At 42.5% G+C, this 26587-nt stretch overlaps 2 protein-coding genes across 5 annotated transcripts in view; both read right to left on the bottom strand.

Annotated features, from left to right (window-relative positions):
* Positions 1 to 26587, bottom strand: part of LOC141407551 (neutrophil defensin 1-like) — a 53879-nt gene that overhangs the window by 8409 nt on the left and 18883 nt on the right. For 2 of the 4 annotated variants that reach the window (XR_012417013.1, XM_074000219.1), the window contains exons 3-4: positions 13283 to 16388; positions 11069 to 11156 (exon numbers count right to left, since the gene is read on the bottom strand). Coding sequence is in view for 1 of the 4 variants with exons in the window: in XM_074000219.1 (XP_073856320.1) it covers positions 11069 to 11156; positions 13283 to 13550 (356 nt within the window). In the remaining 3 variants the exon portion in view is untranslated. Of the gene's footprint in view, positions 1 to 2268; positions 2356 to 9747; positions 10000 to 11068; positions 11157 to 13282; positions 16389 to 26587 lie in introns of those variants that run through there. The other 2 variants (XR_012417015.1, XR_012417014.1) reach the window with 2 other exon arrangements.
* On the bottom strand, positions 20454 to 21938 carry LOC135964515 (neutrophil defensin 6-like). Its single transcript, XM_065518670.1, has 2 exons — positions 21725 to 21938; positions 20454 to 20759 (listed from the first exon to the last, which is right to left on the bottom strand). Exons 1-2 carry the CDS (start codon positions 21894 to 21896, stop codon positions 20647 to 20649), a joined length of 285 nt encoding a protein of 94 aa, XP_065374742.1. The 5' UTR covers positions 21897 to 21938; the 3' UTR covers positions 20454 to 20646.

Genomic DNA, 26587 nt, shown 5'->3' with positions numbered 1-26587 from the left:
GCTACTTTACCGCAAAGAGCTAAGCAGGCACTCAGATGCACCAGCAATGTGAAGGGTGTCAAACAACCAAAGCTCTGTCTCTGGACAAGAGACTACACAAGCGATGGGAAGGTGTCAAACAACCAAAGCACTACCTCTGTGTAAAACCTTCCACAACGGCTGGGCCAGCTTTTCACGCTGCAAGTGGGAAGGCTGAGACTGTGAGAGCTAGAGGACATGTAAAAGATGACAAGAATGGGAAAGGAACTTTCCACGAAATTGTGGAACTTCATTAGGATTAAGATGGTAAATAAATGGAGAATGTAAGATCTCTGAGTGGAGAAGTAAGTGAAAAGGAAAGAGCATAAAGTTCTAGAAAAAAATTTAACAATAAGGAATAACTCCTGCTTAAAGTACTTCTGGGGGAGACAGACCTTGAAACAAAGTGTTTAAACATAATTGGACCCAGGTTTTAACCACTGAATGAGCAGTGGAATAAGAGAGCATTGTAGAGCAACGTAATTAATTCGTCTGAGAAGAGGCGGGGAGTTTTGATTCCTTCAGTACTTAGGAGAGTGCCTAGAGGGTACTTTATAAAAATGCATTTGGAATAGACGAATTAAAAAAGTTTTTGTTTGGAAACCACAAAAATCATTGTGAATCTTATTTTGAAATGTTCATTAAAAAAAAAACACAATATTTTCTTTTTTCACATTGTTGTTTTCTTTTAGTGTGGCTCTAGTGACACTACTTGACTATGAATTTTTGAGCAAGTTCCTTCGTATTCCTGGAGCTTAACTTCCTCATCTGGAAAATAAAAAGCCTGGATTAGATGATCTCTAAGATCCTTCTGACTCTGAGATGCTAAGCATTTAAGCCCAGTACTTACTCCTGGGGACACTAAGCACTGATGAATAAGTCCTCAGCAGAAAGCTGCCTTCAATACTAAATAAAAGCCAAATTATCTACTTCCCAAAGCAATTTTCTTTTTTATCCCTCTTGCTAATAACAGGAAATAAACTATTCAAAATGTAGAATTATCTGCCTTAAGTTGGGTTGGACACCAATCTAACATCCTGGCCAGGAAAATAATTTAAAAGAAGAGTAGTGAGGTTTTCCTTAATGTATTTTAAAACGGTAGCTATAGTAAAAAGTTAAACAGTGAGGAATAAGCAGAATAAATAGATATATTAGTTACAATGAGACAAAAAGAAATATAACTATGTATGTGAGAGTTTAGCATTTTAAACAATGAAGAAATTTTGGATATTTTAATCACTAGGATAAGGAAACCAAGCATTTGGCAGAAAAAAAACAAAACTTGATTCCTAACTTACTCCTTGCACCAAAAGACACTAATAATAGCAAAAGTTTAAATGTAAAAATAACTTGCTGGGCACGATGGCTCACGCCTGTAATCCCAGCACTTTGGGAGGCCGAGATGGGCAGATCACGAGGTCAGGAGATCGAGACCATCCTGGTTAACAGGGTGAAACCCCGTCTCTACTAAAAATACAAAAAAAAAAAAAATTAGCTGGGCGTGGTGGTGGGCACCTGTAGTCCCAGCTACTGGGGAGGCTGAGGCAGAAGAATGGCATGAACCCGGGAGGCGGAGCTTGTAGTGAGCCAAGATTGTGCCACTGCACTCCAGCCTGGGTGACAGAGCGAGACTCCATCTCAAAAACAAACACTGGACTCGAACTAGAAAGACCTCAGAGGCCATTTAAAATGACACACTGCATGGCTGCCACGTGTGTGCCAAGAACAGAGCTAAGAACTTCAACGCCCTTACCCTTTCTATTCCTCAGACAATCCTGTGAGGTAGGTGCTATTGTTATATAATAACTGTTAAACTTATCCCTCTTTAGAAAATGTGGAAACAGAGGCACAGAGAAGTTATGCAACTTGCTCAGTATCTCAGAGTCAGCACACGGCAGAGCTGGGATCTATCACAATTCTTTACCACATGCCTCGCAAGGACGCACTTCCTAGGAACTGCGTGCTGCCGGGTCAGCCCACTTTTCTGAGCCTCTGAGCCTCAGGAAGCTTGCATGAGTTAACCCCTGAGGTCTTTTAAATTCTTCATGAGTAGGTTGACACGTTGCTCTGGCAACTTCCCTCAGAGGCCTAGGGAGGAGCTCAGATCCAGAGTGGAGCTTGAGCTGGCAAGAAGTCATGGGGCACCAGGGAGTAGTTCCCGGCTGCTTAGCTGTCCCTCCCTGACCACCTCCACCCAGTTTGCATAACAGCAAAACAGTGTTCTAATCCATTCAGGGACAGGACACTTACCTCCCTGCTGTATCCTTGCTTAAAGACAAAAGGAGGCTGTTACACAAAGAGACAGACTGGAAAAACCGGAAAAATAGCCTCTTCTCTGCCTTCCAGTAGGTCTATTTCCAGGATCTAACTTAGCCTCACCCGGAAGGGTTAATTTGCAAAGGATTCTAGGAATTAGAGTCCTGCCATTGGCTTCCCAAGGAGAGACTTTGCTAGGGGCTGTGCAGAGTAGTGCAGCGATGAAAGCCTTGAAAGATTAGTTAATGTATACAGTTCATCCCACAGGCATGAGCAGACAATTAGACAACAAATAACAACTACTTAAAGCTGTCTTAGCCTAAGCTGCTTTCAGAAACAGTCTGTCAAAATTTCTCCAGGCTCTACAATGCCTTTGAATATCAAATTTTTAACCCCAAAGTCCATGTAAATCATTCAAGCAATCACCCAATATTATTCAAATTTCATGTAATTCACTCAGGCAATCACCCAATATTATTGAAATTTTAATATTCTCTTAGAATACTCAGTCTCCATGTAATCTTTTCCAAATCTATAGTGCTAAATGCTGTCAATTTCGGAATGATTCCTGCATTTATATCTTCAGCTCCAACCACCCAGCTGAACTCCAGACTCCGGAACACATGTCCTGATGTGTCCACTATAATCGCTGATAGGTTGTCTCACTCCTAGTGTCCAAAACCAAACTCTTCATTGTACATCTCCCCAGCTTGCAGGCACCATGTGCACATACAGGTGTTGTCATTTCAGTGCCACTGTTCCAATGGCACTAGTGTCTCTGCAGTTGTTCAGGGCAAAAAATAAAAATATTCTTCACATAGCCTCATATTCCATATTCTTACATCAGCAACTGCTGTTGCCGCTGTACCTTCAACAAAAATTTTGAATGGGGCCACTTCTTATCCCCTGCACTGCTGGCACCCTGGTGCAATATACACTGGCTTCTCACCTGGGCTTCCACAGTCCCCTTGTAATGGGGCTCCTGCTGATACTTTGGTCCACTGTAGTCTATTTTCCACTGAAAATATCAAGGTCTTATCATGGTTTGCAGGGATGAGTCCTGACTCTTGACCACCTCTGTCATCAACTTCCCCCACTGTCCACACCAACCACTAGGCTTTTTTCAGAGGAGGTTGTTAGGGACTGAATTGTGTTACCCCAAAATTCATGTGTTGAAGACTTAACCCGTAGTACCTCAGAATGTAGTACTGTATCTGGAGAGTCTTTGGAGAAGTAATTAAGTTAAAATGAGGTAATGAGAGTGGGCATTAAACCCAATACAACCAGAATTCTCGTAAGAAGAGGTTAAGACACAGTCACACACAGAGGACAGACCACATGAGGATGCAGGGAGAAGACGGCTGTCTATGAGCCAAGGAGAGAGGTTGCAGAGAACACCAGCATGCTAACACCTTCAGAGTTCCAGTCTACAGCACTGTGAGAACACAAATTCCTGTTGTTTTAGCCACCCAGTCTGTGGAAATTTGTTATGGTATTCTGAGCTGACTAATCCAGAGGCCAGCATACAGGGTTTCCATGGCTCATCAGCTCAGAGCACTGGCAGAATCTTGGACAATAGAAAATTCTTTGGCAGCGATTGCAAAGTCTCAAATGAGACAGTAAGAGTGAATAGTGAGAGATGAACACCATTCAAGTCTGTCCTCCAGATACAGCTCAGAGCTAGTGCACAAAGTACAATGGTTGCCACAAGACAAACTCTTCCAAATTGTGTCAGTGTCTGGACCCCAGAGGGCAGTGAAAGTTTACCAAAGTGGTAAATTTCTCTTCTGCAAAACCTCTGGCTTCCTCAGCCTGACACCCTCTCTGAGAAAGTGGGCACCCACCTTTTCCCCCACCCCATCCAGGGCCCCTGCCTCCCGAGCGGGAGGGTAGCCTGCTGATGCATGGTCCAGATGGTGCGCCTCTCCTACGTCTTTACCTGAAACGTCAGAGGCCGGCTTTCATTTTCACATCTGCATTGATAGACCCTCCCGTATGAGCATTTTCCCCAAGAATGTCCACTTTCCTCACAGCCAGAGCAGGATGGCAGCTCTGCTTTACAGCGTTCATCAGCACTGCCCCTGAGCACCCCTTTTCGAGAGCTGGCCAATACCCCGGTCTGGCGAGGCTCTTTCCCAGCCATTTTCAAGATGCAACAACTGTGTACTAAGTCCTGACAGGCACTAATCTCCATGGTTCTCCAGGAATGAACAAATAAGGGAATAACCACACGTATCCACATGTATCCACAAAAGTAGTGCCTCTTTCTTAAAGAGGATGGGGAGCTCATTGCCCTTTCTTAAAGAAGCACTACTTTTGTGGATACATGTGGATACATAGGATGTCCCCACAGCTGTGCTCTTGCAATTGGTGTCCAGCAGCCTCTGAACAAGTGAGGAAGTTTCATCCAATAGTGCAAAACTGGGCTGTAGGTGTCCACCACGAGGAGCCAGAAGTCCTCATGTTCACGAAGGCCCCTATCTCTCTCCGTCTCCTATCTGCTTGCCTTATTTTTTGAAGATGAGCCCTGCTATTCTCTGGTGGTCTAGACCCCGAGGCCAGACCTGGACTCCACTGGTGTAGAGAGTAATTTATTGCAGGATTCCGGGGCATCTCCACCCTCGTGAAGGAGGTTTTTGAGGTTCTGGAAGGCATAGTCTCCTGCCGCTGCTAGTGTGGAGAGGACAATGTCGTCATCAGGGTATCAGGGAAATAAGCTCAGTGGAATACTAGCTAAAGAGTTGGTCTGAATAAGATTAAGAAAGTTTTTTTATTCCCAACTGTATTGAGAGGAGTGACAATTAGAAATTATATCTGTTGAAAGTACACAACCTGATAATTCGATGTCTATCTACATTTGTACCCTTCTCTCACACATATGTAAAAATCAACTCTGAATGAATTGAAGACCTAAATATAAGTCTTGAAATCATAAAACTTACTAGAAGAAAGCATAGGGATAAAGCTTCCTAACATTGAACTGGGAGATTATTTCTTGGATATTACATTAAAGGCAGAGGTAACAAAAGCAAAAATAAACAAGTCGGAGTTCATTTAACTGTAAAACATCTGCATAGCAAAGGAAACAATTAACTGAGCAAAAACACAACCTAGCAAGAGAGAGAAAATATTTGTAAACCATACATGTAAAAAAGGTAAATATCTAAATATATAAAGAACTTAATAGGAAAAAATATTAATGAAAAATGTGACTAAACAACTAAAAGAAACCATTATTATATAATTAAAGGAAACTGATGACAGTATCTTTTCAAAGACAGAATATAATAAAGGGAAGTTACAGAGAAACACATGAAATTCTGGAATTGAGGAGTAGAATAATTGAAATGTAAATGTTATTAACGGCTGCTCAATAGTATACTTAAACTGGCAGAACCAAGAATTAGGAAACGTGTACACTGATAGATAAAAGATTACACAGTCCAGAGAACGGAGAAAAAAGATGAAGAAATAAGAATACACTTAGTGAAATATGAGACACTATTAGGCCTGAAAACACACACTGGGTTTACACGGGAGCTCTTTCCATCTGTTAAGGCAGCAGTCCCCAACTTTTTTGGCACCAGGGACATCTATGACAAACCCGCAACTAACATCATACTTGATGGTTAAAAAATAAATAAATAAATAAATAAATAAATAAATAAATAAATAAATACTGTCCTACAGAGCTCAGAAACCAGCCAAGGATATCTGAAGTCACCACTTCTACTCAACATTGTGCTGGAGGTTCTAGGGCAATCAGGCAAGAAGAAAAAATTAAATGACATCCAGGTTAGAAAAGAAGTAAAATAATCTCTGTTTGCAAAAACATGATCTTTTATATGTAGAAAATCTAAAACAATTTATTAAAAAACTATTAGAAGTAATAAGGGAGTTTAGCATGGTTGAAAAATAGAAGACCAGTGCACAAAAATCAATTGTATTTTTTCTTTCATAATAAACTTTTCAAAAATGAAGCTAAAAACTCCTTTTACAAATAGCATCAAAAGGAAAATAGCTAGTAGTTGAATTAACAAAAATGTTCAAAACTTATACTCCCCACACCACAAAAAGTTGAAACATTTTTAAGAATATCTCAACAACTGGAAAGAGATCTTATGCTCATGGGTTGTAAGGCTTAATGTGAGATGTCAGTGAGCTGGAAAGAGATCTTGTGCTCATGGATTGTAAGGCTTAATGTGAGACATCAGTGCTCCCCAAACTGATCTGCATATTCAGCTCAGTCTATTCCAGAATCCCTAATGACTTCTTTCTAGAAACTGACTAGGTGATTCTAAAATTTGTATTGCATAGCAAGGATCCCAGAATAGCTAAATCATCTTGATAAAGAAGAAAAGCTTCCTGTTTTCAAAACATCCTACGAAGAAGCAGTAATCATGACGGGGTGGTCCTGCTGTAAATATAGATGTAGATCAGTGGAATAGAATTGAGAGTTCAGAAATAAAAATGTGTCTATGGTTGTTAACTGATTTTCTGCAATGGTGCCCAGGCCGTTCAATGGAGTAAAGAAAATTCTTTTCAACAGATGGTGGGTAAACTAGATGGCCACATTCATCAGAATGATTGGACCCTACCTCACACTGCATTTAAAAACTAATTCAAAATGGGTTAGAAATACAATGTAAAATCTAAAAGCATAAAACTTTTATAAGGCAACGTAGCCGCAAGCCTTCATCACCTCTGTTTGGCAATGGATTCTCAGATAGAATATCAAAAGCATGAGCAACCAAAGGAAAACCAGGTAATTGGATATTATCAAAATTAAAATCTTTGGTGTTTCCAGTGACACTATCAAGAAAGTGAAAAGGCAACTCACAGAATGAGAGAAAATACAAATCACGTATCTCGTGGAAGACATGTATCCAGAATATACTCAGACCTCTTATGACTAAACACTTAAAACTAAATAAACAAATTTAAAAGCGGGCAGAGGATCTCTTTAAACATTTCTCTAGGGAAGATATGCAGATGGTCAATAAGCACATGAAAAAACTCTTGACATCATTATTGATTAGGGAAATTCAAATCAAAAGCAGAGTGAAATACCATTTCTTATCCACCAGGGTTTTCTAGAATCAAAAAGGCATAGATAATAGACAAGAGCTCTCCAGGATGTGGAGAAATTTACTGCTGTTGGGGGTGTAAAATGGGGCAGTCTGTGGGGGAAACAGTTTTAGGGATTCCTTAAAAAGTTAAACATAGAATTACCCTGTGAACTAGGAATTCCGCTCCTAGGTATGTACCCAAAAGCTATGAAAGCATATGTCCACACAAACGCTCATGGGGAAGTGGAAGAAGCCAGACACAAAAGACCATGAATTACATGATTCTGTTTATACAAAATATCCAGAATAGGCAGATCTATGGGGACAGAAAACAGCTTAGTGGTTGCTCATAGATAGAGGGATGGGAATAGAGGAAGGGGGGAATGGACAGCCCTTGGGTTTTTATGAAGTGATGAACATTAATTTGACTGTGGTTATTGCTGCACATATCTGTGAATACACTAAACACCACTGAATTCTGCACTTTAAATATGTGAATTGTACGTCATGTGAATTTTATCTCAATAAAGTAGCTTTAAAAAACAAAATAACACAAAAAATGGTATAACCAATTTTTTTTAAGTTACCAAATGCATTTCCTTTTTCTGTATATGGTGCACTAGTGCTTTGGGGCCAAATATAAATTGAAATATGCGTGAAATGATGGAAATTATGTTATATTGCTACATTAGGTGTGGTTTATTATGTGACCTGGATTAGTGTAATCTGAGAGATATTGGTCCTTAAGTTTTTCCAAGCAAACCTTGTTTACTCAAATGTCGAAGCAATTATTACAACTTTTCTTCACTCTCAAATTTTTTTTAAGATCGTTTGTTCAAAAAGCTCTTTTGGAAAAACTAAAATGTTAAATATTTTATGCTATATGATACTATTATCATTTTTGTTTGTTTGTTCATTGAGAGATAGAGTTTGCACTGCTGCCAGGCTGCAGTGCCATGGCACGACCTCGGCTCACTGCAACCTCCACCTCCCTGCTTCAAGCAATTCTCCTGCCTCAGCCTCCCCAAGTAGCTGGGATTACCAGCATGCACCACCACGCCCTGCTACTTTTTGTATTTTTAGTAGAGACAGGGTTTCACCACATTGGCCAGGCTGGTCTTGAACTCCTAACCTCAGGTGATCTGCCACCCTCCTCGGCCTCCCAAAGTGCTGGGATTCCAAGTGTGAGCCACTGGGTCTGGCCTATCATTTATTTTTATCGTGTATGTTGTTGGAGTTCAATATAATCATCAATTATAAAATGCCTCTCCCATTTCACATTTCATAAGAGTGAAGAGGTTTCTTAAAAAGAGATTTTCTAGAATAGATGATGTGACATAATTTTGTCCTCTTTTGAGATTGGAAAAGTAAGGATTTTTAGAAGATTTCTAGGCAGGGCAGAGAACTCAGTTGTGCTTTAATTGGATTTCCGTGGTTGGGACTTTTTCTCGGCATCAAGGTGAAGGGGAGAACACTATAAAATTTATGTGGGCTTAGTATTTGGCATTTGCCCAGGGAGATGAGAGAGTAGGGGGAAAAGATGAGAGAGAGATGTGCTCTGATGACTGAGCACATCTCAAGGTGGAAACATACTGAAGCTACTGAGGAGAAAAAGGACAAACAGCCCTTGGCACAAACAGATTGCACTTCAGTGAAAATGCTCTGGCTTCGATGTGGGGTGGGGTGAACGAGAGAAGGGCGCTGAGCAGAGATAAGGTCCTCATGACCACCGGTCATCACAGAGGATGGTCGTTACTTCTCACGAGGCTGCAGGATCCTGATGGCTAATGAGGGGGAATCATACCCATCCTGTGTTTGCATTTGTTCACTGAAAGCTGGACCCAAGAGTAACGGGCTTTGCCGAATAGGGCTTGGTCGTTTGTACGTATGTGAGTATGGGGGCTGGGAGGAGAGGGGAGAGAGGAAAACAAACCATTTGAAGTTCCCTTATTGTCTCCAAAGTCCTTTGATGTCCTTGTTCCAGGTCTGCCATCTATTTGCTTGGTGCCTCTGATGACTTCATGAGTTGTGATACGGATCATGAGAAGATTCCCTGCTTCCCGTCTGTCTGTATGTTTACCAACCACCATGTGATCTAACCTGTGATATCTCCTATTCCTTCTGGAGTAAGCTGGGGCCACTTCTTATTTCCCAAAGGTAGATCAGACAATTCCAGAATTCCCCTTTAAGTCAAGACCAGGAAATGAAGACCACTTATCCATAGAAGAATCTTGTCCTCTTAGATAGATGAGGGAAGCTGAGTAATAGCTCCCGGGTAGGATTGCCAGGTGATAGGGGAATTGTTGTCTTCCCCTTGAACAAGTGGGGAAAGTGGAGTGAACAGCTTTAATTCATAACGAACAAGCACAATTTGGGGTGAAGGGCTGGGCGCGGTGGCTCATACCTGTAATCGCAGCAGTTTTGGAGGCCAAGGTGGGTGGATCAGTTGAGGTCAGGTATTTGAGACCAGCCTGGCCAACACGGTGAAGCCCTGTCTCTATTAAACATACAAAAATTAGCCGAGAGTGCTGGCGTGCACCTGTAATCCCAGCTACTTGGGAGGCTGAGGTAGGAGAATCGCTTGAATCCAGCAGGTAGAGGTTGCAGTGAGCTGAGGTCGTGCTACTGCACTCCAGCCTGGGTGACAGAGCAAGACTCTTTCTAAAAAAAAATTGGAGTGAAGAAAGCAGGTTTAATTGGAAACCTGGTTCTTGGTTAAAAGGCCACCTCACACTGGATAAATGATTGCCAACTTCAAGTAAATATAAAACAAATGCAAACACACACAAAATGCACATTTCTGGAAATGGCTGAAAAGTTTCAGAATTCTTTCACTCTGCACAGACCTCAGCAATGGGATTTAACAAAAGCATTTATGTTCACTGTATTCCCAGGCAAGGAGAACCTGCCCTTACAGAAAGATGGGCCGGCAGCGCTACAGTAGCACCTTAAGGACAGCAGGCAGCGCTCCTGCCCCTTATAAACTTACCCAGAGGGAAGTGCATAGGTACACTGCTGAGTAGAGATATCCAGCAAATTCTTTTTCTTTTTCGTTGTGGTTGTTGTTGAGTAGCTGGGATTACAGGCACACACCATCATGCTTGCTAATTTTTTTATTTTTAGTAGAGATGGGGTATCACTATGTTGGCCAGGCTGGTCTCAAACTCCTGACCTCAGGTGATCCACCCACCTCGGCCTCCCAGTGTGCTGGGATTACAGGCATGAGCCACCACGCCGGGCCTGGAACCATTTCTTTGTTGGACACAGACCCACTCTGTCCTCCCTGGGATCTGTATTGGGTTCCCCAGTCGTGCAGTGTCTCAGTGGGTTGCCTGGACCCTCTGCCTGTCTGCAGCTGCCTCTTCAGACAGGCAGAGCCTTGGTCTGGGGCTGAGACCTGCTTAGAATCTGCATGGGGTGAGCGTGGAGAACACCAGCTCCCTTCTCCTGGGGTCTGGGCATTTGTTGTTGGTGTTGGTGGTCACAGCAGTATCTGGGCCCATTGAATTATTTTAGTCAAGAATTGTAAATAACCCAGCTGAAATTCTGTCTCTTTGCAAACAGTGGTCTCTCTGTCACTCCAGAACTTCTTAAGGCATTCTACCAGAGCCCACCTGGTAAGAGTAGCCTTGGCTCAAACAGACATATTCTTATTCCAAATATGTGTTGTGGAATCACAAACTGAAACTGCTATATTCCAAGTAAAATAAGGAGCTGGCACTCACGCTGGACGCCTCCCCAGGGTCTTGTGGTCAGGGATTGATAGGCCATTTGCAGGACATATTGGATAAGTGTTCAAGGGCCGGTTGGAATCTGGAGAAGGAAACAGAGGGGGACAGGAGGAAGAGTCACATTACACCTCAACAAGATGTCAGCCTGGCCCTACAGAGACACCGGGTTTAGGCAGCGACCATGTCTTCTTGGAAAGGAAGAAAAAGACAAGCTCAAAAGGACACAGGCCCCAAGAGTGAGATATTAAGATGAGCAACAGTTGGAGACAGCCTGGCAGAGGTGCCATGACCATCCCAGCACATACTCTGAGGACTTAAGAGGGTGTTGCTGTTGCTGTTCCTCCTGGAAGGTCCTGATAATGAGTCTATCAGAGTGTGGTGCCCCTGGGCTCTTTGTTTGACTCATTACAGCTTTCTTAACAACCCATTCCAACCTTCAAAATAAATTGGTTTTTTTTTTGAGACAGGGTCTCAGTCTGTTGCCCAGGCTGGAGTGTCTCACTCTGTTGCCCAGGCTGGATTGCAGTGGTGCAATCTCAGCTTGCTGCAGCCTCAACATTCCAGGCTCAAGCAATCCTCCCACCTCAGCCTCCCTGATAGCTTGGACCATGGGTGTGTGCCACCATGCCCAGCTAATTTTTAGTATGTTTTTGTATAGATGGGGTTTCACCATGTTGCCCAGTCTGGTCTCAAACTCTTGCAACCCATTCCAACCTTAATTAAAGTTGTTTCAATAGAATTGATATAACCCCTAAACTTAAAAGGCAGATGTGTGATCCAGGTTGGTTGAATAAAACTCCTACACTTTTGGAAACAGCATGATGGTTTTTCCTTAGAAGAATGATTTGTTGACTGCATAAACTTTAAGCTGGCACTGATTGTCTGCCCAGCACACCGGAGTTCTTTGAGCGTGGATCCAGTGAAAACGAGGCAGAGTGAAAAGACAGAGCAGCAGAAGGAGAGATCAGGGCATCATTTGACCTTTCATATACATCTGTGTCTGAAACCAAATTCTTCCTTGAAGTTCCTAGAATTTGGATCTTTATTTTATTTAATTGGCCGGGCACGGTGGCTCACGCCTGTAATCCCAGCACTGTGTGAGGCCAAGGTGGGTGGGTCACGAGGTCAGCAGATCAAGACTATCCTGGCCAACATGGAGAAACACCATCTCTACTAAAAATACAAATATTAGCTGGGCGTGGTGGCGGGCGCCTGTAATTCCAGCTACTCAAGAGGCTGAGGCAAGAGAATTCCTTGAACCTGGGAGGCAGAGTTTGCAGTGAGCCGAGATCCCGCTACTGCACTCCAGCCTGGGTGACAGAGTGGGACTCCACCTCAAAAACAAAACAAAACAAAACAAAAAATCCGAAAATCATGTTACCAAGTATTTATTTGGGATGAGGACAGAAAATTGAGGACAGCAAATTCTATACCTTCTACCAGGTATAGAAATAAAGATTCCTTTTAATGCTCAAAGCCTATTACGACCTCTTTTTCTCTAGTCTGCAAGCTTAGTAGCAGCAGATTGGGGAGCGTTCACCATGGATGAAGCAGGTCCCACCAAGATGTTCTCCAAAAAGGCAGTAGAGTACTCTGCAATGGGAGATCAAGCCCTTCGTTGAGCCTGGGGACCCAGAGAGAGCATCAGAAATTGAGTATGGGGTCAGCAGTGGGTGGTAAAGGGAATCTTGGAGAAGTCACATGTTGGCTGATGAGTGATGTTGGCTATATTGCACCCGATAGCAGAAACAATCTCAGTCAATAGGAATAAATACACAGAGGAGTGCTGGTCACATACATCTTGAGACTCATTCTCCTTGGCTTCACTTTTTTGCCCTCCTGCCCCATCACACACACACTTGAACACACTCTTAAGCGCCTCTCCAGGGTCTAAAACATCCTACATAGACAGGGTGAAATATTTTCTATATACTTAAGCTTATTTGTCTGGATCCCGAAGGAATGAAGTAGCATCTCCTTATATCTTAAACCTAGTGAATTTCACAGTCATATCTTGGAATCATGTTTTTGGAGAAACAAAAATCTCTAGATTTATTTGGATCTCTATTCCATTTAGATATGAGAACATCCAGGACCAGAGATGTTAAGTAAAGCCACCTGAGTGACATCTGCCACTGAGACCCAATTCCAGAGCCTGTCTCCCGTCCTTCCCTCTAGTCTGTAGCTCTGCATGCTGGCGTCTCTCACCTGGAACCCGAAGAGAGGAGCTGTCATCTCCTGATAAGTAAATGACCACATCTTGGTCGTTTGCTGGAGGCTGCTCCTGGGCTGGCATCTCATTAGTTCTTGCCTGGAGTGGCTCTGTCCAGGCCTGGAGCTCCACCAGGAGAATGGCAGAGAGGAGGGTGAGGGGAACGGCAGAGAGGAGCCTCGCTGGGGGTGGTCGCGGTTCCAGAGCAGTGGGGTCGCTGCCCCTCTGAGGAAGCAGTGAGTTCCTGATGTGTAGCAGGCCCATCAATTCTACCGTTGGAGGAAGTGGGCACTGGACTCATCCCAGCAGAGGAAGAAATTCGGGCCGTTTGGGGAACTGGGCCCTAGATGATGGTTTTAGGTTCTAGGGCATCGGTAGGTGCCTGAAGAGCTCAGTGGATGTGGATGTAGAGGCAAAATGAGAAGGGGTGTGTGTGCACGTGGGGAAGGTCTGGTGGTTTTGGGAAACGTCCAGTGTCCTGCAGAAGTGAAACCTGGAGCAGCCTCCTGCACAGAGAACACACTCCAATCCATAGGCATTTCCTCAGTAACTCATGAGAGAGCTGTTATGGGGAGAGCTGGTTAGATTTGGATGTGGTGTTGTTACACACAGGTCTCCCAAGTCCACAGTTTTTGCATAGCTTATAGGGCATCCTCATGGTGTGACCTAGACCCTATGGTTTCCTTGTACTAGAGGGTGTAGCTAATGGGGTCACATGAAGACAAATGGTGTTACCAGCAAAATACCACTCTATGAAGTCACCTGCAGGGTACTCAACAAGGCATGAGCTAAGAGAGCAGCAAAGCGGGGGTTCAGGTACTGGATGTAAGCCAGCACCATGTCCTGGGGATGGTGAGGTCCCTACCCTGTAGCAGTAAGGAGAGGCTGGTTTAGTGGTGACCTCACCATCAAGGTGGGATTCCTTGGAGTCCCCTGGTTCTGGTGAGGCTGTGGTTTTTCTTGACAGCCCCTTGGGTTGGGGCACTGTGGTCTGAGGTTGTGACCATCCGTGACTCCTACCCAATAGATGTTTCTAGGAATTTCTACAAGTGTAGACTTCCAGTGTACACATGGTGGAAACTGTTCTCTCACACACATGCATTTGAATTTCCAGAGAATATTGAAGTGAGCCTGCACTAGATTGGAGCTGACTCTCCATAAGCCTTGACACCATCAGGCTGGAGTAAATATTTTGGGGAAGCTGTGGGTGGGGTGCAGGTGTGGGTGTGAGAGGAGAGAGGCCTCTAGGAGCAGCAAGGATATTTGCACACAGCTGAGGCTATCTGGTGGCCCCAGAAGACATAGAGTGTGTGGACCTTGGGCAGGGCCCTGGAACATGGTTTTGACCTGGTAGGGAAGGGCAGTCATGGAACATAGCATGTGTGTTATCATGGGGCAGGGCGGAGGCTGCGTGGGTGTGAGCTCTGAGGACCCTCCACCTCCCATCTTCTCAGAGAGCACTGCCCTGTCCCTCCCCTCAGCCCTTTGTCCACCATCCTGAAGGGAAGGTCCTGGTGCTGCCTGTGCCAAACAGCGACTCCCAGGCCTGCAGATCCAGCTGGGAGAGGCAGGAACTCCGAGTCCCTGCCCTTTGTCCCCCTTTCCCAGTCACCTCACAAGCTTTCTATGTGTCTGCCGTTAGTGTCTGCAGCAATTTTCCAAAAACCTGTGAGGGAATAACTCCCTTGTGCTGTTTAAAATGTGTCCCTAAATCATTGACTCTCCTCACACAGAAAAGGAGGCTTACTTGTCTCCTGTTCAATCAAGACTGGGTAACATCTTGACCAACTGAATGCACCTGACTTAGTGCCAGGCTCTTTTTCTGGGATCGGGCCTGATGAACTAGTATCTTTCACTTCCTCTCTATTGGATGGTGCTACAACCTGAATGTTTTTGTCCTTCTGAAAATCATACGTTAGAATCTTAAATCATTAGTTGATAGTGTAAGAGGAGGAGCTTTTGGGAGGTAAGAAGGTCAGGAGGGCACAGGCTGTATAAGTAGCACTAACGCCCTTACAGAAGATGCCCCGAGAGCTCCCTCTCTGGTGAGAGGGTTCACTATGTGAGAATACAGTGAGAAGATACCATCTATGAATCAGAAAGGCAGTTCTCATGACACCAAATCTCCTGGCACGTTGATTTGGACGTATCAGTCCGTGAGAAACACATTTCTGTTTTTATAAGCAGCTTGGTTTATGGCATTATTTTGCTAGCAGCCCAGACACACTAAGAGCGCTGGTGACTTTGGAGCCCAGGCATCGCGCTTGGAGGAAGCCTGAGCATTGCACAGGGAGAGGAACTGAGCCCACCTACAAGGACTGGCCAGAGAATGCAAAACAACCTGCTTCCTGGGGGAAAAAAAACCCCTCTGATTTGCAATGTTTTTAAATTTCTGTTCTTAAAATTCTCCCAGCTATGGATGATTTAACAATTATTTCACAGAAAATCCTCTCCCGTGAGCCAGCATGATCCGACTCCAGCACGTCACACAGTCTCTTCCCTCAGTCTTTCCGGAGCTCCCAGTTAAGCCAGCACCACCTACCCCTGTGGAGGAGTGTCTCAGCCCTGAGGTCTTCAGATCCCAGCAGAACCTCTTCTCTGATGCCCCTGGAGGGAGCCAGGCCCCATTTGCAAATGTGTGAGTGAGGACCTGATCATGCTGTTTCACTCCTCTAAATTTTGTGGTGGCTTTTTACAAAGCAGCAGGTGAACAGGGAGAGAAGTTTTCCTTGTCACGGAGAGAAGTTGGACTTGAGCACTTTTTGCATGTCAACTTTAGTTCTTCTCTAAAATATTGATGGATCTTCTCACTTCATTTTCAAAGTGTGACACAGAGCCCATCACGGTGGGTTAATGGGATTGTCGACTTTTTCTAGTGACCAACGGATCCCCTGTCAACTGTTCTTAGTTTAAATTCTTCCTTGGGGAGCAGGGGCAGTATGGCACCCAGGTGTGGTGCCAACATCCGCTCTCAGTGACAGATTCAGAGTCAGCCATGGGACTTGGGCGTTGGCTGGAACAATGGGAAGGAAGTAGGGATTTTTTCCAGGAGATCAGCTACAAAGGTCACAGAGAGATGACCATGATTCACATGGCTGTCACCTGCGGAGAGAGCCCAAAGTAAGACCAAGAGAAATAAATGTGAAGACAACAATGTGACTCATACTTTGAGTCCTGAAATCAAGTATTTCCTGAAGTCAGAATTCCCCCTCAATTCCAAGATATAGGAGTCAAAATGTTAACTCAGCTTGTCATGGTTTGACGTTTGAATTCAAGACCCCTCTAAGATGTTTGAAAAACATCAAAAATACCAAACTCAGGGAATCTGAGAGGCAAACACAGTGCAGTGCACAAGGACAGGAGATGAGAGCAGATGATAGCAGATGACAGGTGTCCCAGGGGCAGCTTGGGCCTCAGGCTCCCTGGCGATTCCCATGCACAGCCCCGCGGGAGAAGAGCCTTGTTGATGTTGATCAGCAGGGAAGGAGGGACGGCTACGAGAGAGGCTGGAAGGACAGCGGGTGAGTCATGGATGGGGAGCTTCGTAGTTGATGTTCAGAGCTGGAGGAATTCCAGGTGGCAGCAGGAGTCAGTGGGTGGCCATGAGTGGAGGGCTGAGGCAAAGCGGAAGGGGGATCACTCTCACTGTCATCCAGGAGGACAAAGCACTGAGAGGTTGGGAGGGTGATCTGCCAGGAAATATTAGAATGAACTCTTTCCCTTAGTTTTTATTTTTATGAGTTATTTGGCTTTTCATGGCAAAGGAAGAAATACAGAACTTCAGAAAAGGAAACGAGTACTTTTCTCATCTCTTACCTTCTGGTTTTGTTTGTAAGCAGAGTTCAGAACAAACAGAGATACAGAAAAAACAACTCTATACCTTTCTTGTAAAAGAAAAATTTCAGCAAGACTTTCAAGAAATGTCACGGAAATGTTTATTGAAGACTGTTGCAATAGAAGTTGAAACATTGTAATAGGAAGAGCCCTTGGACTCAACTTACCTCAAACCAAAGGCAGGAGATTTTAAGCCTTGTGGGGAGCTAGCAGGATAGTTCTGGAGGTCGTTAGGAGGGAAGTTGGCTAGTGTGATTGGGCCATCAGTGTTTGCTCATTTGTGCTTGTTGGAGTAAGGCTCCTATCCTCCCACAGAGACAGGGCTGCTGCCCTCTTGAGTAATTACATTTATAGGGATGAAGCATCTGACTTATTCGTTATTCATTGTTGCACCACACGAGTGGTTCAAGGTAGAAAATCCCTTGCATGTCATCAGTGAACGTAGAATGTTCATGCATCTCAGTGAACAGTTCTGGGTGTTACTTGAGGCCGAGCAAGTGGCCCTGGTTGTTTGGAGACCCTCACACCTCTCCCTGCTTTCTCTGTCCCTAGAGTTTGCAGCAGTCATTGCCCACCCTAGACTGCAGTAGCAGAAGCCACATGTGGTGCTCCCAGTGTGCCTTTATCCAACAGAGGAGCAGGGAGGCTCCATCCTCATGTGACCCTTTCCCTTGGATTGATGGATGCTTCTCAGCACATTAGCCTCAATTCTACTCCATGCTTCTCTCTGGCAACATCCATTCCTCTAAATTCAGTGGAGGTGGACCTGACCCTGCATATTTCTTGCCCTGATATTATTCTCTCCACTGAACATTGTACTCTACCCCTTCTTTTAATCTACTCACGTTTTAAATACCTCTGTGTTTCACCATGAAGTCTTTTCCTGCCCTCAAAACCAAAATAGTCTATTTCTTTCTTCTAAACTCCTATTGCTTCATGAAGCCACATTTTCCCAAGGATATTTTTCTGTATTTCAGCCTTCAATGTTTTTAATTGGCTTCCCCACCTGGGAAGTGGAAGTTGCTTTGAGCCAAGATCGTGCCACTGCACTCCAGCCTGGGCGACAGAGGAAGACTCCATCTCAAACAAAACAAAACAAAACAAAACAAAACAAAACAAAACACCCAAAAAATAAAAAGCAGAACACATCAAAAAGAAAGGGCAGAGACCAAACAACCAGTCAGTTTTGGCTGTGAGTAAAGCAGTTAAATAGAGGAGCATCACGGTGACTTTTAGGCAACCAGGTGAGACCTGGAAAATCCTTCCCTTTCACCTACACGCCAACCTGACCTAAGTTCACAGACTTTGTAGAGTGACCTTATCTTCCCAAAAGATGTACTTGTATTTGGCATCTGAGGTCTCTCCACTACCCGTTCTGGTTCCTGCTGCCAGACAGCCTCGCCTCTTGGGTGGTGCATGAGAATGCTCTCCCTCCTCTATCTTGCTCTCTTGCTGGCCCTCCAGTTCCAGGACCAGGTGTGACAGCAAGAGTGGAAGAGAATCCTGCTCAGAAGGATTGCTGAGGCAGAGAACCAGCCCCGACCACCTATCTCCCAGTAAAGTGGAGAGCTCTCACTAAGGACCATCAGATGAGGAAAGGCAGCACCAGCCTGCACTAGCTTGGTAGGTTCTTTAGTATTGGAAGGACTTTTGTGCACAGAGAAAAATCTCATCACTATTTACACTAAGTTTAAACCAGTTCTTGAGTATTAAATACTGACACAAAGGTGATTATTTAAATTCCCTTCATCTACATTGATGTCATACATTTAGTATGCCTGGTTGTTTTTAAACACATCTAACACCTTAAAGAATAGATAAACATATTCCTGAACGATGATCCCAAGCTTATTTGTTCATTATACCAAAAGTGATATAGAAGGGCCCATATCATGGATTTGATATCTTTTCTTATTTGTTTTGATTTTACTCCTTCCTATGATTTTCTTGATCTTCCGAGACCCCAGATTACTAAATGAGGTTGCAAGTCTAGGGTCAAATAGCTGATCCTTGATCAGGAAACAGTGCTTTGTATGTGTCTAAGATGAATTAAGATGGATCAAAGTTAGGCTACTTGTTATTTATTATCTGGTTGAGATTTTTGTTGTTTTTGTAATAGAAAGGTTTTTTTTTTTTTTGGTCATGTCATGGCACTGTTCAATCCCTGTCTTTTATATAAATTTTAATTCCAGAAACTTACCTTCCCCCAAATACGTTCTTAACTTTTTGCACAACTGTAAGTGTATGGTCAATTGTCTTATCATTATGATATATTGACTTGGTTCATTGGCATAATCAAAAGCATATTAACATATATTTTCTCACTAACATTTTATTAAAATGAGTATAGTTTATTATAAATAACAGAATTCATATGCTTGAAGGGATGGAGAGTTGAGACCAACTCCTTCACTAAACATTGGTCTAATTAACCTTTTGGGGACCAGTAAGAGACCATTTGTCTCGTTGGTTATTGGGCCTCATCCTCTATGGTCATTTGCTTCTGAGCTCTTCTTCTATCTGGTTATTAATTGAATCACTGATGCTTGTCAGTTTTTCCTGTTTTGGGCACAGTTTTAATTTTTCCTTCTTAAACTTTATTTTATTCTATCTTAATACAGTTATATATCACCAAAATAGAGTGAAATAAAGCTTAATGTAAAATATATATATTTAACACATCTGCTTAAAGTTTCAAAAATTATGTATAGCAATGCTTTCCCACTTTTTAAAATTAAAGGACAAGTAAACATAGCCCATTAGATCTATCTTTCCTTTGAGCCAACAACCACTTTTTGCCTCTCATTGTAAACTTCTATGGTTTGAGAATCATTAGGAATGCATTGAACTTTTAAGTTTCAAACTATTCCAATTAACACCTATATCCTGTTAGGCATGGTGGCTAAAGCATGTAATCCTAGCACTATGGGAGGCTGAGGAGGGCAGATCACTTAATCTCAAGAGTACAAGACCAATCTGGGCAACATGGTGAAACCCTGTCTCTCCAAAAAGTACAAAACATTAGCAGGGTGTGGTGGCACATGCCTGTAGTCCCAGCTACTCAAGAGGCTGAGGTGGGAGGATCATTCGAGCACAGGAGGTAAAGGCTGCAGTGAGTTGTGATTGCACCACTGTACTCCACCTTGGGTGGCTAAGTGAGATACTGTCTCAAACAACAACAACAACAACAACAACAACAAACCCAATTATATTCATTTTCGCTATTTCGTTATTGCTCTATGATGCTCAAATTGTGCATCATTGCAATGCAAAGACTAGTTAGCTGAATGTAGATCAGAATTCTCTATACAAAGGAAACATACAAAGCACCATATAAAAAAGCAAAAGGGGGGAAAAAAGGAAAAAGAAAAGAAAATTAAAAAGGTTAAACACACTAAGTTTAATGCTTGAACTTTATTTTGGAGAGAAAAATTTAGAAAGATACTAGGTACACAGAGTGAAGTGTTTTTCTTTTTTCAGGACCTTGGATTGAATCTTGCACTGTTTTGGTTTTTATTTAGGAAGCTCAGCGACAGCAGAGTTTGTAGGTGCGGCGCTCGACTTTGCACTTCCCTGCATCGAACTCAGGGGTAAAACAACGCTTGTTTCGGCAATAGCAGGTGCGTCTCGCCTGAGAACCTGTGGAAAGAAGAGAGGGTCAGGCACAGGGAGGGAGGTGGGGAAAAGGATAGGCAGAGCCAGACTAACTGAGATAGTCTAAACAACAGACACTGTATGAGTCATGTTAGGATGGAGAAAATTCATGTCTTTGTCATAAATGACAAGAAATTGTACTAGCTATGTGTTAGTTATGCAAGATCATAGCTCTTTCCCCATCTCAGTCTATCCAGGACATGTTTATTAACTGCTCCCTGGTAAAACAATATACTTCTCAACCTCAGGGTTACCTACTCTTCATTCTGCTTAATCCATACCCCTACTCTTGACCTCCATGTATGATCTCCATGTCCTAACCAGGCTCCCTAATGCACCTGCATCCGTTTCTGAGATGCCGCATTGTGCATGCTCATGTCATGGACTCAAATACTTTGGTGCTCAAGGGTCTTTGAAGACCTTCCAAATTCAAATTCTTCATTCTCTCTCTCTTTTTTTTTTCCTAACATTTTACTTATGTACTTATTTTAATTGACAAATAATAATTGTTATATGTATGAGACACAATATGATGTTTGGATCTAAGTACGTATTGTAGAAAGATTTAATCAAGCCCTTTAGCCTACATTGAAACACACCCATAGGTTCCTCTCTAGGTTCTAAAAGCTTTACCAATGGACAAAGTAAAATATTCTCTCTAAAATTAAGTCTACCCATTCAGACTTAAAAATACGTGGTCAGTAGAGCTCTTTCTATCTTAAAAGTAGCAAATTTCACAGAAATATCTTGAAACTAAAAGTCTTAGAAGAAAGAAAATCTTTTAGATGTGTTCGGTTCTCACTGATTAATTTAGAAATGAGAAAATAAAGGTCCAGGAAGATTAAGTAAAGTCACTCAAGGGAGGTAGACTTTTCCACACTTGATACCAGAGCCTGTCTCCAATCGTTTTGTTCTAGATTTTGCAGATCTGCAAGATTGATGTCTCCTACCTGAGTCTCTAAGAGTAGAGAGCCCATTTTCTTCAAAGGAAACAGCAAGGTCCTGGTCATCTTCCCCAGGCTGCTCCTGGGTTGCAACCTCATCAGCTCTTTCCTGGAGTGACTCAGCCTGGGCCTGCAGGGTGAACAGGAGAATGGCAGCAAGGACGGCGAGGGTCCTCATGGCTGGGGTCACCTGGAGGAGGGAGAGCAGCTGTGGATGAGTGGAGAGTGAGGAGTGAGCCTGGATTTATAGCTCTGCAGGGAGAAGGCCTGAGACAGAAGCTGCAGTGAGAGGAGGTGGGCATGTGATTGGGAGGGGAAGGGGCTGCCTTCGCCCTCAAGATTCCTTTGATGCTCCTCTTTCTCCCGGCTTTCATCACAGAGTGAGTCTGTATGCTTAGTGCCTCTTCTTGATCCAAACTGTTAATGACGATAAGGGCATTACTATCCTGTCCTGTTTCCCATCTGCTTGAGTATTTACTTTTATATATTCAGACAAGAAAAGCAACAGTGCTTTCATTCAATAAATGTGGGGATCAAATGCCTCTTGTTTTCTGAAGACGGTCCCTGGTACTCTCTGGATGACTCTCTGTGGTCAGATCTGGGTCCCAGTGGAGTAGAGAGTTAATCCATTGCAGGATTCAGGGATACTATTAGCCTCATGTAGGAGGCTTTTGAGATCTTGAGGTGAGTAGTCTGCTGCTGGGTCCAGTGTGCACAGGACAATGACCTTATCAGCTGTAGGAGAAATGAGTTCAGTAGAATCGTAGGCCAAGTTTATCAGATTAAAATCAAAATTCAGATTTAGTTCAAGAAGTTGGTGTGATCTGAATGCATCATGTACAATGTGTAGCAGGTACTTCTCTCCACTTTGAGGAATATCAAAGTAATTTAGGTGCCTACAACCCCTTTCTGAGATCTTTTATTTTATTTTTATTTTTTAGTTTTAGAAAATTTTAAATCATACACAAGGAACATCATTCAAATGATAGAAGAAGTAACAAGTTCTCATTTCTATCCCCAGGCCTTCAATTCTGACCCAGGAATCCATCACTATTAACAGTTATTCATAGTATTCTGTACTTTGCTTTTATCACGTGTATCATGGGCACTTTGTATATCTAAACACATGGAATGCTGTTATAATTTTTAAGAGCCTTATACTATCCCAGGGTTTGTATATGCCATCACTTATTTTTTTCTATTGATAAAATATGATAAAATTATTACAATTTGGTTATTCTTAAACTTTTGCAGTAATAAGTAAAGTTACAGTGATTATCTTGTATATATGTCCTCTTACCCATATGGATAAACTTATAGAAATAGAATTGCTGTGTCAAAGAATGCATCTTAAGCAAGTATGGTGGCACATGCGTGTAGTTCTAGCTATTTGAGAGGCTGAGGTGGGAGGATCATCGGAGTTCAATACCAGCCTGACAACATAGTGAGACCCCTTTCTCTTAAAAACAAAAAGAGACTCTATCTTACCCATTTTAAAGATTTTACTATGTGTTTCTATAATATTACCATATTTGATACACATCCTTTGGTGCTCAGTAGGCCCTTGGAGAACCTCTACATTGAATTCCTCATTTAATTTTTTTTCAAATTTGTTTATTTTTAATTGAAAAATAATTTTTGTGTATATTTGCAGGGTATGATGTGATGTTTGGATTGATAATCACATGGCAGAAACACTTCGGCTAATTAAGATAGCCAACACCTCACCAACTTAATTTTTTAAGGAGAATTACAAATCGAGTCCTTTAGCAGTTTGGAAGATACAATACATTACTATTAACTGTAGTCGCCTTGCAGTGCCATAGATCACTAAGACTCTCCAGCATAACTGAAACTTTGTACTCTTGGCTCAACATCTTCTCTTTTCCTATCCCTCCCTCTCACCCACCTCCAGCTTCTGATAACCACCTTTGTACTCTAGTTCCATAACATCGACATTTTAACATTCCATGTACAAGTGATATCATACAGTATTTGTCTTTCTGTGCCTAGTTTATTTCATTTGGCACATTGTCCTCTGGTTCCAACCATGTTGTCATGAATGAAGAATTTCCTTCTTTGAGACAGAGTCTCGCTCTGTCACCCAGGCTGGAGTGCAGTGGCAGGATCCCGGCTCATTGCAACTTCTGCCTCCCGGGTTCATGCCATTCTCCTGCTTCAACCTCCTGAGTAGCTGGGACTACAGGCACCCGCCACCACGCCCGGCTAATATTTTGTATCTTTAGTAGAGACGAGGTTTCACCATGTTAGCCAGGATGGTCTTGATCTCCTGACCTCGTGATCCACCCGCCATGGCCTCCCAAAGTGCTGGGATTACAGGCATGAGCCACCACGTGTGGCCAATTTCCTTCTTTTTCTAAGTCTGTATGGTATACTATCTTGCATATACACTATATTTTCTTTATTCATTCATCCATTGATGTACATTAGGCTGATTCCATATGTTACTTATTTTGAATAATGCTGAAATGGACATGGGAGTGTAGATTCTTCTTGATATGGTGATTTCTTTCTTTCTTTTTTTTTTTTTGTTTTTGTTTTTTTTGAGACGGAGTCTTGCTCTGACCCCCAGGCTGGAGTGCGGTGGTACAAGCTGGCTCACTACAAGCTCCGCCTCCGGAGTTCACCCATTCTCCTGTCTCAGCCTCCTGAGTAACTGGGACTACAGGTCCACGCCACCACGCCTGGCTAATTTGTTTGTATTTTTAGTAGAGATGGGGTTTCACCATGTTAGCCAGGATGATCGCGATCTCCTGAACTTGTGATCCACCTGCCTCAGCCTCCCAAAGTGCTGGGATTATAGGTGTGAGCCACCGCACCCGGCCAATATAGTGATTTCAATTTCTTTGGAGAAATACCCAGAAGCGGGATTGCTGGGTCATATGGTAATTCTATGTTTAGTGCTTTGAGGAACCCCCATACTCTTCTCCAAAATGGCTATACTAGTTTACATTTCCACCAATGGCACACAAGGGTCCCCTTTTTTTTATATCCTCACCAACATATATTATTTGTCTATTTGTTAAAAGCCATTCTAACAGATGATTACCTCTTTGTGATTTTAATTTGCATTTTCCTGAAAATTAGTGATGTTGAGTATGTTTTCCATATATCTGCGGGCCAGGTTTATTGCCCATGTTTAAATTGAGATGTTTGTCTTCTTATTATTGAGTAGTTTGAATTCCTTATATATTTGGGATATTAGCCCCTCATCAGATGTATGGTTTACAGATACTTTCTCCTAGTCCATGGGTCATCTCTTCACTTTGTTTCCTTTCTGTGCAGAAGTTTTTTAGTTGATGTGACCTCCTTTGTCTATTTTTGCTTTTGTTGTCTTTGCTTTTGGAGTCCTGTTGTAGAAATAATTGCCCAGAGAAATGTCATAAGATTTCCCCCCATGTTTTTTTCTAGTAGATTTACAATTTCGGGTCTTTTATGCAAGTCTTTGATCCATTTTGAGGTGATTTTTGGGTATAGTGGGGGATAAGTGTCCAATTTCATTCTTCTGCTTGTGGATATCTAGTTTTCCTTACACCTTCTATTGAAGAGACTGTCCTTTCCCCATGGTGTGTTCTTGGCATCTTTGTTGAAGATCAAATAATCATAAATACTTGGGTTTAGTTTTGGGCTTTCTACTCCTTTCCTTTGGTTATTGTGTCTGCTTTTATGCCAGACCATGCTGTTTTGCTTACAATAACTTTATGATACATTTTAAAATCAGAGAGCATGATACCTCTATCTTTGTTATTTTTGCTCAAGATTGCTTTGGCTATTCGGTATCATTTCTGATTTCATACCAATTTTAGTGTTTTTTTAATTTCTGTGAAAAATTGCATTGGAATTTTGATGAGGATCTACAGATCACTTTGGGTAGTACAGACATTTTAATAATATTAATTCTTCCAATCCATGAACTCAAGATATCTTTCCATTTATTTGTGTCTTCTTCAGTTTTATTCATCAATACTTATAGTTTTTGCTGTACAGATCTTTCACTTTTTTGGTTAAATTTACTTCTAAGAATTTTATTTTTGTGTGTTATTACAAGTGAGATTGTGTGGGCTTCTAAACCTTTGTGCCAGTCCAAACTCCTGTCTTTATTCTTAGTGACTCCTACAAAATTAGAGAGTGTCAAGTCATGCTATTGCCTTGAGAGAGTGAGAGAGAAGCCAGACCCTTAGAGTACAGTGGAGAGGTTGGGGTGTTTGACATGTGTTTCCGTTTTTTCTTTCTTTGCAGAGAAACTAACAGAGTGTATCTCCCACTTATTCTGCCTCATGAAAATGAGAGGATCTGAATCAGATCTGTAATATCTATAATATTTATTTGAATTCGTGAATTAACAGGGAGACTGGGAGGGACTAATTTCCTGCTCACCCAATTAATTTTAGGGTAAGAGAAGGATGAAGAGAGACTGAAGATACCAATTTCCCCAATTAATAAGGACTCTGGGTGATCAAACACATGACAGAATTCGTGGAGAAAGGTTAGAACCGGAATAAAAATGTTCCAAATTGTTTCTTTAGTCATTTCTAGAGATTCAGAGAGACAATGCCAGAGAGACGTAGGCTAGGAAGCAATCATGGAATGCTATCTGCAAACTCAGCAATGTCCAGTGAGAAACAGAGCAGCAGTACAAATACAGATGGTTTAAAACCTGGTGCTAAATGGCCACCAGGGTAAAACAAGGGCCATGAAAGCTGGAATCACTGATGCAGGAAATTAGTCCCTCCCAGTCTCCCTGTTAATTCACGAATTCAAATACATAGTATAGATATTACAGATATGATTCAGATCCTCTCATTTTCATAAGGTAGAATAAGTGGGAGATACACTCTATTAGTTTCT

The sequence above is a fragment of the Macaca fascicularis genome, chromosome 8 (assembly GCF_037993035.2).
Source record: "Macaca fascicularis isolate 582-1 chromosome 8, T2T-MFA8v1.1".
Lineage (NCBI taxonomy): Eukaryota > Metazoa > Chordata > Mammalia > Primates > Cercopithecidae > Macaca > Macaca fascicularis.
This window is presented reverse-complemented; position numbering and strand designations above follow the sequence as displayed.